Below are 13,537 nucleotides of genomic sequence, written 5' to 3'. Positions count from 1 at the left end.
CGCGGGTGCGTCACGAGTGCACTGGTCCGTGCGGGAACTCACGTGCCAGGCTGTCACATCTGCTTACCTAACAGGTTGTTTAACTCTGATTCTCACCGCGCAGGCCTGCGCCCCCACCAAGGCAGAGCCCTCTCACCTACAGCCAGCCAGCCAGCCAGCCAGCCATTTTCCTCTGCCTGCACGCCGCCTGCGCCTAGCGCTGCCCCCAGTACCAACACACTCGCCCACCACACACTCACCCCCCTTCCTCAACTAAATCAAGGTGTGTATAGGACCCCTTTAGCTGTTATCTGATGCCCGCGCGCGATCGATACGTGGCCGTCGTCGTCGTCGACGGCGGGGGCGGGGTGCTGGGGCGCCGCGCCGCCCAGACGCGTGCAGGGGGGACGCGTCGCGGACGTGTTGGCCCCCTCGGCGCGCCTCCACAAAGCTTCGCGACGTGTTGAACGTGTTGCTGACGATGTTCGTCATCCAACAGATGCCGAAGGAGACGACAAAGTCGACCAAGGTGCGCATATGTCCGCCACAATGGCCCGATCTTGACCTCTCCCGTCTGGGGAGCGTCAGCGGGGCCTGTATATGCACTCGAGGGTGCTGACAGTCGTCTTCGATGCAGCGTAAGGCCGCGGAGAAGGCTGAGAAAGCGCCGAGGGGGAAGGGGAAGAAGGACCCCAAGGCCCCGAAGCGGGCCCTCTCAGCATACATGTTCTTCTCTCAGGATTGGCGTGAAAGGATCAAGGCTGAGAACCCCGACGCCGGTTTCGGTGAGTTCGCGCGATTGGTACGGATCGTTGACACGTCGAAATGCTGATACGACGCGTGTAACAGGTGAAATCGGCAAGCTTCTGGGCGCAAAGTGGAAGGAGCTGGACGATGAGGAGAAGAAGGTGTGTTCTCCCCGTCTCCCCGTTCTTCGTCTCCCGCGACCTGTTGGACTTCAGCTGCATTGCGCGGCAGTGCATATACTCACCTGATCGATCCGTATATGTGTGTCCCACCTCCACAAAACTCTGGAGGTTATGTACGCATACGTGTACCCGCATATTATGGAGCCTGCTGATGCGCATATACGAATACATCCCGTGTTCGTATATGAGCTTCAGTGTTCATATGAGCCTTGACACATTTCAACCACATGTCCGGTCTAGTATGGAGGTTTATGAGTTATATGGCTGACTATGATTCGCTGCAGCCATACCTTGACCAGGCGGCAGCAGACAAAGCTCGCGCCGAGAAGGAGAAGGACGAGTATGATGTACGTCCCCTTTCGTCCCTGATGCAGGAAACCACGCTCATGTGCTGTCCAGGGCAAGAAGGCCGACAGCGCCGGTAGCGGCGACGGCGATGACGACGACGAGTAAACACGATACCCTCGGTCACCATCCGTCTTGTCTCTTCTACTGTTATGTCGTGTATATGGCTGCTAGATATTGGTCCGTCGCTCGTCCCTGAATCGCTTGCTGCTCGTATAGTATCAAAACCGTAACACTCACCACCTCCTGGCTCCTCTCTGCGATCGCTTTGTCTTCTATGTATTGTTCGTACCTCGCTAGTCGTATAGCTACGTCTTTGGACGCGTGTGCATGTCGCGTCCGTTGTACACCGAACGACGTCCTGTAATACTAGACGATCTGTACTTGTTCGTTCGCTGGACCCGTTTTAAATTAATGATTGGACCATGTTCACGGATACTCTCGTTGGGCGTCGAAGCTGGAGTGAAAAAGCGATGTTGCTCGTGGCTCAGACTGGGTTGAAGGAGACACAGGGTCGATATGTTGCGCCACAATGGGTGGACGAGGACTCGGAGCGCCCATACCCACGGATCAATCGAGCCTCTGTTTTGCAAGGTTGTCCTCGACGTCCACGATGACGTCGTCCTCCACTTTTGCTTCCATGACACAAAGCTATAGCAGACTCTACTCAGTATGCTTCCACAGCTTCTACTGTTCCCTAAATCATCCTCTCTTCATCGCCTCCCACGATGAGCTCCTCCAACGCCCCATTCCTCGAACAAGCCGCCTACGTTGATGCTGCCCGCATTCTCCAGGACACTGAGCCCATCCCACCCTTAGAGTCAGTACCTGTAGCGAAGCTTCCTACTCAGCCGCCAACAACCGCATCGACCACAGCAAGCGTGGATCTGGATAGTATCGGCGAAGGTGAGCATCCACAATTTCGTGTCAACTCATACAATGATAATAATGAATGCGCGTCGTCTGCAGTTGAAGCCAGGACGTTGGTGTCGGCTGAACACCGTGCGTTAGGCTATAGACCGCCTGAAGGCTCTTTGGCTGCCCAGGCCCAGTCTGCAGCTGCCCACCATCCCGAGGGCAGTCTCATCGCTCCCAGTGAGAAGGCTCTGGTAGAGGCGGCGGAGGCGGACTCCGTAAGGGTTGCGTAAGTCTCCATCAGGTCTCACATTGACACCCACAATCTTATTTCGACGTATACTTTTGCTAGAGGGGAGGACAACCCACCTACAAGATGCAGCATATTGCCGTTCCTGCAAAGACCAGGCTCCAATCCGCTGCTGAGACACTAGGGATAGATCTCAGGGGAGTGGGAAAGAGTATGTGGTATCATCTCTCTCAGCTATGAGTCGTTATTGAAGTAGTTTCCTCTCAGCCGAGGCTCGTCAAATTATGTCTGAGGAGACCAGCGAACTAGGGTACCGGCCCCCGGCAATCTGCAGCACACTTCCACCCTCAAGGAGAGCCCGGCGTCGAGCATCCTGATCCCACCACTCTGTGGATTGTCACACGGGAAGATGCCGAACGTGTGGTGTACGTGCTGGATATGTACATCTCAGTGACTATATGCGCCTAACATCCGTCGGTATGGTAGATCTGAGCGCGAGCAAGACACTGTGGCCGGTATCAATCTCCATACGATCACGAAACAAGAGGTCCAGCTACTGGAATCGCTAGAATACAAGTTGTAAGCAACATCTACTCATCCCTGGATGCTTTGAATTGTGACATCGATTCAGCTTAGGATGTGTCCCTCCAAGCCGCGAGCTCGCTGCTCAAGCATAAGCAGTGGTCGCACGCCGGGGTGCTCAACCTGTGACGAAGGGTAGCTGGTCTTTCACGCTGGTTAGTTTCAAGCTGCTGATCAACGTATGTCGTAGAATTGGCAGTGTTCCTATACTCGGAAGAGCACAGGATTCTCGGATTCGAACCTCCACCAGATAACATCACCACTATCGCGCAAAGTCTTGCTGACCAGAATGTCGCAGACGGCGGACAACGTACTTTGGGAGATGTAGGTGTGTGAACGTGATATTTCCTCTGTATTGTAGGACGTATGCAGTCACGTTATTCTCGATATCATCCTATGGGCACGACGGCTCTTTGCGACAGCGCCATTCCCCAAATGGCTTCACCCAGTGAAACATGTCAGGAGGCCACTCGGCTGAAGCCTCTGAAGCACCTGCGCCTGCACGCTCGCGCTCACATCCGACTTGCTCGTCGCATTCATGACGGTGACGCTTGCGAAGCACCCGGAGCCCACAACTGTGCCCTCGTCTGGCAGACGCGTGCTTCCACAGTCCTCTACGTCCACGGCCGTCGAGCTCTTCAGGAGTCTAGTGAAGACCCACTTGAAGTCGCTGGCGCTCGCGCAATCACCGTTCGCTGTTCCTGACGAGGTGAAGGTCGTCGCGGCGTAGTTGACGTTGAGTGTCACTCCGGCAGGTAGGACAGGGCGCGCGGCGGATGCGAGGAGCGTCCGAGTGAAGTTCGTCGTCAGTTCGGCGTAGATGAGCGCGGACTTCGTGACGCCGGAACTAGGCGAGGAGGTGAGTGTCGTGTACGAGACTTGAGACGCTGTGGCGGCGGAGAAGGCGGTCGAAGGTAGCCCTTCTTTCGCCGCCTCGCACGCAGCCCCGCTATCCAGGTTCGTCAGCGCTACACCAGCAATGTTCAAAGACCACATACACAGTGCCTGAGTTCTGGGTGACTGTTCCCAGGTTGTCTGGGGTAGCGGTGAGTATATGCGGTTACACCGGCATGGAATGATGAAGACTGACTTCCGACATTAGGCCCGCTCACGATGAAATCTGGGGCAGAACCAAAGAATTGCGGGGCTAGTGTCTGGATGCCGAACCTTACAGAGTCGACTCTGGAATAGCATGGGTAAGTCGCCTATTTTTGCAGCTATATGGAGAGCTCTCACGGGAAGGAGTTTACGTAGTTTAGTCTTGCTGTTGTGCAGATCCCTTCAGCATACGCATGTACCCCAAGCGCATAAACAACTCACTATCACTCGCGTTGAAGCCTTCTGCCGGAGAGCCAGTCGGGCAAGTGTTGAACTCGCACGGTTGGCTCAAAGGCTGAGGCGTCGCGCTCGACGAGCCGGTTCCGGACTTGTTCTCCGCTGGAGCCGAGAGGACGACCTGCAAGGTCCTCAGTTTCCTGGATTGCCCGTGGACTAGGAACGTACGTCAAACCCCACCGCAACGAGCGAGTCGCGCTGCGCGCGAATCTGCGCGACAGCCCACCCGTCGTCGTTTGTCAAAACAATCTTCTGTCCGGAGGTAGTTTGGAGAAGGATGGCGAGCGAGATCGCTTGGAGGAAGTACGTCCAACACTGCATGATCGCGAGATGTCCCAGATCACCACAAGGGAATCAGCGACTGGCGAGCGATGCGGTCAAAGTTCCTTTTATCCTCCCCTCGTCGAAGCCTCACGCACGCTCCGCCCTCGCACGTTCGTCGACCAGACCTCGCAGCCATCCTTCGGCTCCGGGCGACCCATATGGCGACGAAGACCCTCGCGGACGTTTGTGTGGGCGGTTCTGCCAATTATAGTGTTTCGACGCACTGGAAGGAAAGTCAGTGATACACGTGCAGGCGGTCACAGGTTGTGGCGAGGCTGGGCCCGTGTGGCTCGGTGGTACTTGACGCTGGCGGCTGCCAAGCCTCGAATTTGATCAGAAGACACGTTCGGCGACGGGCAGGGTGCAAGGTTCGTGGGGGTATCCCCTGATAAAATACTCACACACGCTGCAGATCTCTCTGTGTTGCACCCCCTTTGTGGCGGTGACGGTATTGCTCCACTACATGGGCCAACATAAGCAATAGTCAATGTTGGTTCTGCTGGCATCGTCCTGTTCATCTGTTCTGTTGAACGCGCGCGAGCGATGTCTCTTATGTGCGTCTTACTCCGATTCTACACTGGGGTGTATGTTGACTCTGAGTTCTTGCTGCGATCTAGAAGAAGTACGGCATCTCTGTCAATCTGCTCGGTCCTCGGTGCCGCAGTGTCGAGCGTATCTCCGTTTTCCGGCCTGAATAGTTGGAACTTGGCGGTGTGCGGCAGTGTTGAAGTCCTTGTTGGCACATCTGCTTGGCTCCCCAGGCACGATTACGCCATCAGAGCGGTCGTATTGTCTTTTGGGCGAGCGGCGTCCTCCTAGGTTAGTCAAGTCCCGCTGTATCACGGCCCCGCTTCTCGCATGACGGATAAATCGGTAAAGCCTTACTTCATGAAGTCTTCTTGCGCTATTGAAAGCGAGCACTGCCTGCGGATAGATGGATACTGTTGCCAAGTATATAGATGCGCGCAGGCTGATATTGTGGCATACCTTTGACTTGCTCTACCCCTCCGAGTGCGTCTTGCGCCCCCGAGCTACAGATTACAAGGATCGGTCCTTGTACACTGTCAGCTAGCACCATGTTCAGCAAGCTCACAGTCCTATCTGTCCCTCTGCTTCTCGCACCCTGTGAGTCGTCTGCCTTTCTCCCAAACAGACCCCCGGCGCTGACATGGCTCTGCGTAGATGCTGTGAAAGCAGACATTGTATCACTCTACATTCCCGACACACCCGCAGCAGCTATATCTGCAGATGTTCTGGGTGTCGAAGGCGGCGTTACAACTTGGCGCCTCTCTCCCGGACAACCCAGCGGCACGCTCTCGTCCGCCGACTTTCCCGCCGGTACGCACTCCCTATCATATTCATCGTATCCGACTGACTGGTCTCTGTCTCTCCAGCAACGCTAGTCGAGGGACCCAATGAAGTTCACGCATTCGCACAGCAAGATGGCATAGCTGGACAGATTGACTGTGGAATCAAGGATGGCGTGGCTGTCTGCACGGCGGTGCTCTCTGCTGATGGCACCACAAGGACCCTTCCGGCCACGACTGAAACTGTGAGCGACAAAGCCTTCGCTGTGCAGGTGACCGGCATTCCGAAGAATGCAGCCAGTAGAGTGGCGGGCTCGAGCCTCGGCGTCGTAGCAGTGATGATGGGTGTTGCGTACTTGATTTTCTGATGGCATTGAGCTCAAATGCCACATACATTCTACAGCATGTCCCTATAACCGTTCCGAGATCACGCAATGTCGAAAAGTGGGACGCTCAGCTTGTGCGGCGGTGCATATCGCTACTGCACCCTTTCATGACATTGATTGCACCCGCACGCCCAGTGACGATCGTCGTGAACGCCAAGCCAATCTCGGTACCTATGAATAGAAGACGAACTCTCTGGACGTTGAGTGCTTCTAATGTGCTTGGAGGGAATCTACGTACAACCGCCAGGCGAAATGCGTGAGTTGCGTCCTTTGCAATTCGATTTTGAAACCCATGCTGCGATCTACTAGCATCATCCCTCAACTCTAACGAGACAGCGCATAGCTTGTCAACTTGCTCGCGCCGCCCGTTGCGCGGCAGCGCCTTGGTCGTGAGTCTGAGCGCATCCGAACCCGGCAATTTGTTGCAGAGGCGTCCGCAGTATTATCAAGGGGTTCCTTCTCACTGTGAGGGCAATAGTGACATTGGCAGGCGATGTGCACTCAGCCCTTGTCTTTGACAGCTGTCTTGCGAATCGTGGGACCAATAGTCTGCCAGTGAGCAGCCTCCGGTGTCAGAGTAACGCCGTATCGGTCGCAGTGCAGTGGCGTAAGAAACTTTGCTTCTTGATGGAAGAGACACTGCTCCTGGGGTATATAAGTGATGCAGCTCTATGAGGACTGAGAACTATTCTTTCCTCTTCATTTTCCATTTATTCATTTGACGCACCGGTTGCCTCCTTCATATTCGACTCTGCGAGTTTGTTTCCGCGACCCCACATTCTCTGCCATGGTTAAATCGTTCCTCGTCGCTTCCCTTGTGTTCCCCGTCACCGTCCTTCTTGCTCCCTGTACGTGGTCCCTTTGTGAGCATAATGGTCGGTGCTGACATAGTGTCATCATAGATGCGGTGTATGCGGACATCGTAACGCTCTACATTCCCGAGGCGTCCCCGGTGGCGATATCTGCGGATGTCCTGGGTACCGACGGCGCAGGCCGCACCACTTGGCGCATTTCCCCCGGACAACCGAGTGGAACACTTCCGGTCGTCGACTTCCCAGCTGGTGCGTATACTCTTAATAGGGTCAATTCCACCATTCCGACCATGGATCATGACCTGCTTGCCTCTCCATTCAGCCACGATTGTTGAAGGACCGAACGACTTTCATGCGGTTGAGGAGGTTGACGGTATTACTGGGATAGAGGATTGCACCATCAAGGACGGTGTAGCCGTCTGTACTGGGGTGCTTTCCGCTTCAGGCACTGCAGTAGCCGCAGTAGCGACAGAAACCGTAGCCGAGCATGCCTTCGCCGTGCAGGTCACGGGCATCCCGAAGAACGGAGCGGGTAGCGTTGTGGGGTCGAGCCTGGGTGTTGCAGCGGCGTTTATGGGAGTTGTGTATTGCTTGGCGTTCTGAGAGCTCGCAGTTCGATGTATTTATGAGCCAAGTTGGGCATGATGCCACCTGGAGGGCTTGAGCCGTATCTGGCTGATATCAACTTGAAGACGTCCCTGGAGTTGCATATGTGCATGTTGATAGTTCAGGATATTGGGTCCTGCGGCAGGATATGGTTTAAGTCCGAGTCGCGGTTCAAGGCTTAACGTCATGTTCTTTCCCGGTGCTGATAAGACATCGACACCTGCCAACTGGCCAGCAACTTGCATTCGAGTCCCGGCGCAGCCCTCGGAGCAGTCTTGCAAGCAGGCCACTCCAAGTACGACAGACACGAAGACTTTCGATATGGGATAGTTACTCATATATACAAGGAGAGCACCGAACTCTTCACGAGCGCACCGCGACAACACGTCTAGAAGATTTAGGAAGGAGGGCTGTTCGATCATTATGTCAGTATAGATCCAAACAAACATCAAGAAAGGAGAGTACTCACACAGGGGCGACAGAAGTGACCGGGCCGGGGTCGGTGGGGAGGGTCGGGAAGGGAGTGCTGGCGCACGCCTGCTCGATGTCGGTGTTGCTGAGGCCGGCAGGGAAGTGCGCGTTGGAAGCGGGAGGCGGGGGCTGTTGGACAACATCGGAGCAGTCGACAAGCGAGTTCTCGTCGTTGCCGAGGACGGTCATCTTGCGGAATGCAGCGGCGAACGCGGACTGGAGCTTGGCTTGGTTGTCTGAGGACGGATGTTTCCATTCAGTCCTCTGCGAACGGGAGGCATGGAGTAGAGCAGTGGCTGGTTACTCACTGACGAAGGACTGCCACTCGCAAGCAGTGCGAGAGTCGCGGGCGAGCTCGGAGTCGGACTGGAGACGGATTTCGCCGGCGAGGGGGGACTCAACTTCGCCCTGGTTGCCGGGAGTTCCGGGGAAGCCCGTACCACGGAGCTGGGTCTCGATGAAGAACTGGGTGTCGAAGAGCTCAGGCGTCGAGTCGAAGGGCGTGCCGGGGATGGTCGGGTCGACGTGGTCGGCTGCAGCTACCGTGTGCCTGCAGAAAGTCGAGTCAGGCTCGGGACTTCTGTGAGGTTCTGGGATCCAACACTTACGAAGCAAGGAGAGCGACAACCTCTTCAGGGGTGAAGCCTCCGGCGTCGGAGAAGCGGGACAGGATGCTGTCGACGGTGTCGAATGGCTCCGGAACAGTCAAGTCGGGCGCGGGCTGGGTGGCGTCGGGGCGGCCGACAAACACCGCGAGACGCGGGGCACCGGGGCAGTTGGCGACACCAATGGCACCAGCGAGCTGGATGCTGTACCGAGAACAAGACATTAGCCGCACGGTAGTGAACGGAGCGGGGTAAGCTTACAAGTCAGCCGTGGAGATGTTGCTGCGCTGAACAAGGGGGCGCTGCTCATCGATGATCTCGTCGACGCCAAGGTTCGCATGGAAGTTGGTCTCGATGTCCTCGAAAATGGCGATCGAACCATCAGCACCTCCACCACTGGGGAAGCGTCAGAAGAGCTTGAGCGATCGGAACATATCTGGTACTCACCCGAACTGGCCGCGAGCGGCGATGGCAGGAGAAATACCGATGGCGTCGTGGAAGGTCAAACGAAGAGACTCGTGGACATCCTCGCCACACTCTCCGTTGTCGAAGAGGTTCGCCTGAAGATCCTGGATGACCGGGAAGAGCACACAGCAGGCCTCGTTGGAGGTAACGCTGCCGTCGGCGCAAGTAACCCGGCGGGTGAGGCCACCTATCCAAAAGAAATGGAAGGGGATGTGAGAATGTGTGACTGCGGCCAAGGGACTTGGCTGGGGGACTAACCCTGGGCGACCTGGAGGGTGGCGAGAACAGAGACGAACGACACGAGGGTTTTGAAGGCCATTGTCCGAAGAGGAGATGAGCAGCTGAGGAGGAGTGGGTGTCCTGAAGTTTGCTGGCCGTCTCTCCAGGCTCTTTATACCTCCTCGCCCACATGCAAAACAGGCCCTTTGCTCCGTCCTCGAGCTCGGGGCCATGGTATGTCGACCAACATACCAAGAGGACGGCCAATCATAATGTCTGCATTCTCACTACGAGAGCCAAACGACCGACGCCATGGGAGTTGAAAGGTGTGCCACAGCGTCGGTGTGTCGATACGTGAGGGTCGGGCGACCAATAAAGCACGGCGGGAGACCGAGACCGTGAAGCGGGTACCTAGAGGGACATGGTCCGAGTCTAATTACGCAACATATCCGCCAGGCGTAGTACGCATTCATGAGAAACGGATGCAGGGGCGGGTCCGTCTCGTCTTCGGCTTCGAACGGCATGGGCGGATGGAACAAAGCGGTAGCGCGATCGCTGCTTATTCCTGCGAGCGAAACCACAGCTCCATTACCACGGTGGAGCAACCTCACGAGAAATAATGTCAAGGAACGTCCGGGTGAAGCAGAAGTATGGGACATACCAAAATGTTGGTCTTCGGCAACGGCAAGAGAGAGGTTCTTTGTGAGAGCGCGCAGCTTCAAGTTAAATGCCTATCTTGGGATGGAGGGGCGTACAGACTGCTATACTGGTACTAGTGGTATTTCGCCTTCACCCAGAAAGGCAAACTGCACGACAGTTTGGCGTTCGTGCGAGTGTAGGTCCTTGTGGTAGTAGTGAACTTTTAACTGAGTCTATGGGACGCGACAGCGGTGGTAGGCCTTGGCAGGTCCATATCGCAGGCAAGCACTGGACGGTGTTGCCGGAAACGGGGATGTGGTTCGGTCCCCGCACGAATCCTTGGCCCGGAGTGGAGATTGCGCGATTTTAGCAGCACTCAGGGCATTCGCTCTCGTTTCTGATGGGAAGATACAATATTAGCACTATGGCTATAGTCTCTCAAGCTAGCGGCTTACCGTGGCACTCACCGGGAATCTACTAGTAGAGAGTTCACCGGAATGTGCCGCTCTCACGCCGGTATACGAACCGGTGGATTACTCACTGCGCTCGAGTTGTGCCACACGGCCGTGGAAAGTATACTGTACCTAGCCAGTGGATGTGAAGCGACAAGCTCCACTTCCTGCGACAAGAGCCATGTCTCATTGCCCGCAACCGATGATCTTGTGAAATGCATACTGCCAGCGAGTTTGACATGTACTCAGTAGTACACTTGAGCCGAGTAGAGGTACCGATACCATGCACAGTGCCGGTCCCGAGCACGCAACGGCCTATGAATACAGGTGTGAATGCATCTCATGAGCGTCCGAACACGCGCGGTCGTATTGGAACATCATACACATACCTGAGTCAGATGGAGCGGCCTAGCATAACATCATTGGAATTTTAGTCCCATAACTTCTCGGTCATACCGGTATGGTGCAGTGTGCCGAGCGTCGATCTAGCAACGACACCCTCGACTGTCGACAGAACTGCCATACCCCTCAAGTTCACTGCACAACCTCGCAAGCAAATACTCACCGTTCGTCTGTAACGGCTTGCTCACAAGTCTTAGGACATAGATAAGATAGATAGCATAGACATTGCCAGAAGTTACTTGAAGTTGCGTGGTCGGTCAAGCTGGCCAAGCTGCGTAAGTGGCCAGAACTCGTGAACCGGGCGTGACAGTAACGGTGACCGATCGCGACGGTGACGTGACCGAGCGCGTCTGTGAGCCTCCCGCCACACCGACGTCTCTGACGACAACCTCCATCTCGAATGCAACGCTCATAGCCACCACCACGCCTATACGAAACACACGATAATGCCGGGTCCACGTAACAAGAACAAGAAGAAACAGAACAAGAAGGACAAGAAGTCTCCGGCTACTAGCACCCCAAGCGACTCTGCCCTGGACGTCCCAGAGCCTGCACCTCAGGCTGTGCCACCAGCACCCGAGCCTACCGATATCGCTTCAGAAACCTCTGCAACTCCTTTCCCGCTACCATTACATGAGCCAGAGGAGCACGTTGAAGAAGCATGTCCATACCCTGTGCCTACTCAGGATGTTGTCGAGTCCCCTGTATACCCGCAATACCTTCCGTATCCTCCAGGAGAGGACTCATCTACGCCACCGTCTCTGCTCACGACACCCTTCATATACGACCCCGGTGACGGCCCACGCGTGAAACACGCACGAGCCTTCCTATCATCCCGCTTCGCCGCGCCTCCGTCCGTCGACGATCCGCTGTGTGCGGAATTCGCAGATGAGGCCCTTGCGGAGATGCTTTGTAGCGTTCTCCCAGAGGAAACCGCTCTGGTGCGTGTCTTTTTGGTATGCATTGCCACTGACATAGACGAGCTACGTTTATGCAGATACTGTGGTACAACAAGAGCCGGCGGACGTCGCGAATATGTCCCGCATGCCAGCGACTGTACAGACTTGGGGATGTTCTGCCCGAACACCTCTCAAACGGCGATGCGGAGGAGCAGAAGGCACAGAACGCGTCGCCCTTCTTGGCGAAGGAGCAAGAGCTGAGTGGTCTATGTAAGTAATCCCGTCCTACCTCTTGCACCTCGTCAACGTGCCCTTCTCCCTTGTGCATGCCTGTCCATCCATCGCTCATGTATACCATGCCCTGTCTATCCATCAGGCTCCCCAGTCTGCTTCATATTAGCCTCGTACAACTACCCGGGGGCGATCCGCTCGACTTGGGGCCGCATGGCGGAAGAGCTCGACGACGCGACATGGGATCTGCTGGACGGGCCCGGGCAGAGCGCGCCCGTGGATGACATGGGGCTCGGGATGCTCGTCAAGATGACGCGATGCCATGACTTAGGGCTCGGCCAGTTGTTCTTCCCAGACCTCGACCTCGATTCAGACGCGACGTGTAACGAGTCTGACGAGAACGAACAAGAGGGTCGGCCTAGGGAGAAGACGAAGGTGGATGACTACGAAGATGCGACAGTTGAGATGAGGCCCAAGGATGACGTCGTCGTTCAGATGGAGCAGCTTAGCTTAGAGGCTGCTGTACAGTGATAGTGTCGATGCTACAATACATGGCAGCGATGGTGTCGACTTGGCTGTCTCTTTTCCGCCAGCAATGGCTAAAACGCGGGACGGGAGTTTGCTAGGGGAAGATCCAAGGGTATCCATTACAAAGCGAGGCGTAGACCGATAAAGTGGGGTAAACAGAACTGCCCTCACATAGTACTGGGCCTGCTCCGACGCTGGAGGGCCTGTCGTACGTACTCGACCAGCGTCCGGGATCCCTCTTCAGAAGCTACATCAAGATCCCGCAATGCATCGGCTGTCTCCCGGGTCCCTGGTCCTGCAGCCATGGTTTGTGAATGTGTGTCCATCCTGTAAATCCAAACCCGCGTGCCTAACGCACAGACGCCATGTATCTCTCGGACAAATATGTCCTCGGCATGGTCCTGCAGCTCCTCCATCATCTTGGCTTCGACCCTGCTGAGTTCGTGTGACCGCGACAGTACGCAATCGTCCAATATATGGAAGACGAAGTAAGGAGTACCACGAGTGCCGTTATGCGGGTCTGAGATCTGGGCGCGGCGCGTGGTGAGGCGGGGATCGTCTCCATCCGCCGGGAGTCTCCACATGGGCCAACGACTCCTAGAATAACCTGGTGGTGATTGAGTTCCAGGGACCACGAAAGTATAAACGCCGTATGTATCTGTCTTCCTGCGTGAGCGCCACGGCGAACGATCTGTGCAGGTCGAGAAACTCGGCTGTAATGGGTGTAAGCGATTGAACTGTGTGCGAGGAGTGTTAGCGATGCGACTACGTCAGAGGCGTGTTCTACCCACAGCAACGAGGGAGTTTCGTGTAGCGTGGAGAATATGGTGTATGAGAAGCGGTTATGGTGGAAAACTACTGCACTACGTCCATGCGTCACCGTCCAACTCGAAGGAAGAAGTATGAGCATTGCACT

General features: G+C 55.8%; 8 protein-coding genes across 8 annotated transcripts; 5 read left to right on the top strand and 3 right to left on the bottom strand.

The window, feature by feature from the left end:
• The first annotated feature begins 110 nt into the window (after nt 1-110).
• Nucleotides 111-1,689, top strand: L226DRAFT_533002 (uncharacterized protein). Its single transcript, XM_067680367.1, has 6 exons — nt 111-262; nt 479-508; nt 617-764; nt 829-887; nt 1,193-1,255; nt 1,308-1,689. The coding sequence occupies exons 2-6, from the start codon at nt 479-481 to the stop codon at nt 1,359-1,361; spliced, it is 354 nt and encodes a 117-aa protein (XP_067537564.1). The 5' UTR covers nt 111-262; the 3' UTR covers nt 1,362-1,689.
• Nucleotides 1,690-1,981: 292 nt separating this feature from the next.
• On the top strand, nt 1,982-2,542 carry L226DRAFT_521657 (uncharacterized protein; the record flags this gene model as incomplete). The annotated part of the gene is made up of 3 exons (XM_067678715.1): nt 1,982-2,159; nt 2,223-2,397; nt 2,461-2,542. 3 exons carry the CDS (start codon nt 1,982-1,984, stop codon nt 2,540-2,542), a joined length of 435 nt encoding a protein of 144 aa, XP_067537563.1.
• Nucleotides 2,543-3,266: 724 nt separating this feature from the next.
• On the bottom strand, nt 3,267-4,786 carry L226DRAFT_504928 (sure-like protein). Its single transcript, XM_067678008.1, has 6 exons — nt 4,444-4,786; nt 4,261-4,396; nt 4,177-4,204; nt 4,031-4,122; nt 3,939-3,975; nt 3,267-3,889 (listed from the first exon to the last, which is right to left on the bottom strand). Exons 1-6 carry the CDS (start codon nt 4,594-4,596, stop codon nt 3,382-3,384), a joined length of 954 nt encoding a protein of 317 aa, XP_067537562.1. The 5' UTR covers nt 4,597-4,786; the 3' UTR covers nt 3,267-3,381.
• Nucleotides 4,787-5,675: 889 nt separating this feature from the next.
• Nucleotides 5,676-6,274, top strand: L226DRAFT_521655 (uncharacterized protein; the record flags this gene model as incomplete). The annotated part of the gene is made up of 4 exons (XM_067678714.1): nt 5,676-5,724; nt 5,782-5,937; nt 5,994-6,151; nt 6,179-6,274. 4 exons carry the CDS (start codon nt 5,676-5,678, stop codon nt 6,272-6,274), a joined length of 459 nt encoding a protein of 152 aa, XP_067537561.1.
• A 343-nt stretch (nt 6,275-6,617) lies between these two features.
• L226DRAFT_611376 (uncharacterized protein) lies at nt 6,618-7,810 on the top strand. Its single transcript, XM_067686281.1, has 4 exons — nt 6,618-6,757; nt 6,814-7,140; nt 7,195-7,353; nt 7,427-7,810. The coding sequence occupies exons 2-4, from the start codon at nt 7,080-7,082 to the stop codon at nt 7,705-7,707; spliced, it is 501 nt and encodes a 166-aa protein (XP_067537560.1). The 5' UTR covers nt 6,618-6,757; nt 6,814-7,079; the 3' UTR covers nt 7,708-7,810.
• Nucleotides 7,811-8,107: 297 nt separating this feature from the next.
• Nucleotides 8,108-9,570, bottom strand: L226DRAFT_569207 (Mn peroxidase MNP6; the record flags this gene model as incomplete). Its single annotated transcript, XM_067684273.1, has 7 exons — nt 8,108-8,120; nt 8,180-8,417; nt 8,490-8,731; nt 8,790-8,990; nt 9,048-9,182; nt 9,234-9,438; nt 9,510-9,570. 7 exons carry the CDS (start codon nt 9,568-9,570, stop codon nt 8,108-8,110), a joined length of 1,095 nt encoding a protein of 364 aa, XP_067537559.1.
• Nucleotides 9,571-11,343: 1,773 nt separating this feature from the next.
• On the top strand, nt 11,344-12,687 carry L226DRAFT_483228 (uncharacterized protein). Its single transcript, XM_067676999.1, has 3 exons — nt 11,344-11,904; nt 11,961-12,132; nt 12,239-12,687. The coding sequence occupies exons 1-3, from the start codon at nt 11,410-11,412 to the stop codon at nt 12,622-12,624; spliced, it is 1,053 nt and encodes a 350-aa protein (XP_067537558.1). The 5' UTR covers nt 11,344-11,409; the 3' UTR covers nt 12,625-12,687.
• A 32-nt stretch (nt 12,688-12,719) lies between these two features.
• On the bottom strand, nt 12,720-13,085 carry L226DRAFT_532995 (uncharacterized protein). The gene has a single exon (XM_067680366.1). The coding sequence runs from the start codon at nt 13,038-13,040 to the stop codon at nt 12,789-12,791; it is 252 nt and encodes an 83-aa protein (XP_067537557.1). The 5' UTR covers nt 13,041-13,085; the 3' UTR covers nt 12,720-12,788.
• Between the last annotated feature and the right edge of the window lie 452 nt (nt 13,086-13,537).

The sequence above is a fragment of the Lentinus tigrinus genome (assembly GCF_003813185.1).
Source record: "Lentinus tigrinus ALCF2SS1-7 unplaced genomic scaffold L226scaffold_7, whole genome shotgun sequence".
Taxonomy (NCBI): Eukaryota; Fungi; Basidiomycota; class Agaricomycetes; order Polyporales; family Polyporaceae; genus Lentinus; species Lentinus tigrinus.
This window is presented reverse-complemented; position numbering and strand designations above follow the sequence as displayed.

Excerpts from the sequence above, each read along its gene's own strand:
- L226DRAFT_533002 (XM_067680367.1), top strand. The coding sequence starts at position 479 with ATGCCGAAGGAGACGACAAAGTCGACCAAG. Across the intron at positions 509-616 it reads AGACGACAAAGTCGACCAAG|CGTAAGGCCGCGGAGAAGGC; the intron begins GTGCGCATATGT and ends TCTTCGATGCAG. Across the intron at positions 765-828 it reads GAACCCCGACGCCGGTTTCG|GTGAAATCGGCAAGCTTCTG; the intron begins GTGAGTTCGCGC and ends CGCGTGTAACAG.
- L226DRAFT_504928 (XM_067678008.1), bottom strand. The coding sequence starts at position 4,596 with ATGCAGTGTTGGACGTACTTCCTCCAAGCGATCTCGCTCGCCATCCTT. Across the intron at positions 4,397-4,443 it reads TCGTTGCGGTGGGGTTTGAC|GTCGTCCTCTCGGCTCCAGC; the intron begins GTACGTTCCTAG and ends AGGACCTTGCAG. Across the intron at positions 3,890-3,938 it reads ACCCAGAACTCAGGCACTGT|CGGGGCTGCGTGCGAGGCGG; the intron begins GTATGTGGTCTT and ends GAACCTGGATAG.
- L226DRAFT_611376 (XM_067686281.1), top strand. The coding sequence starts at position 7,080 with ATGGTTAAATCGTTCCTCGTCGCTTCCCTTGTGTTCCCCGTCACCGTC. Across the intron at positions 7,141-7,194 it reads CACCGTCCTTCTTGCTCCCT|ATGCGGTGTATGCGGACATC; the intron begins GTACGTGGTCCC and ends GTGTCATCATAG. Across the intron at positions 7,354-7,426 it reads GGTCGTCGACTTCCCAGCTG|CCACGATTGTTGAAGGACCG; the intron begins GTGCGTATACTC and ends CTCTCCATTCAG.
- L226DRAFT_483228 (XM_067676999.1), top strand. The coding sequence starts at position 11,410 with ATGCCGGGTCCACGTAACAAGAACAAGAAGAAACAGAACAAGAAGGAC. Across the intron at positions 11,905-11,960 it reads TCCCAGAGGAAACCGCTCTG|ATACTGTGGTACAACAAGAG; the intron begins GTGCGTGTCTTT and ends ACGTTTATGCAG. Across the intron at positions 12,133-12,238 it reads GCAAGAGCTGAGTGGTCTAT|GCTCCCCAGTCTGCTTCATA; the intron begins GTAAGTAATCCC and ends TCTATCCATCAG.
- L226DRAFT_532995 (XM_067680366.1), bottom strand. The coding sequence starts at position 13,040 with ATGATGGAGGAGCTGCAGGACCATGCCGAGGACATATTTGTCCGAGAG.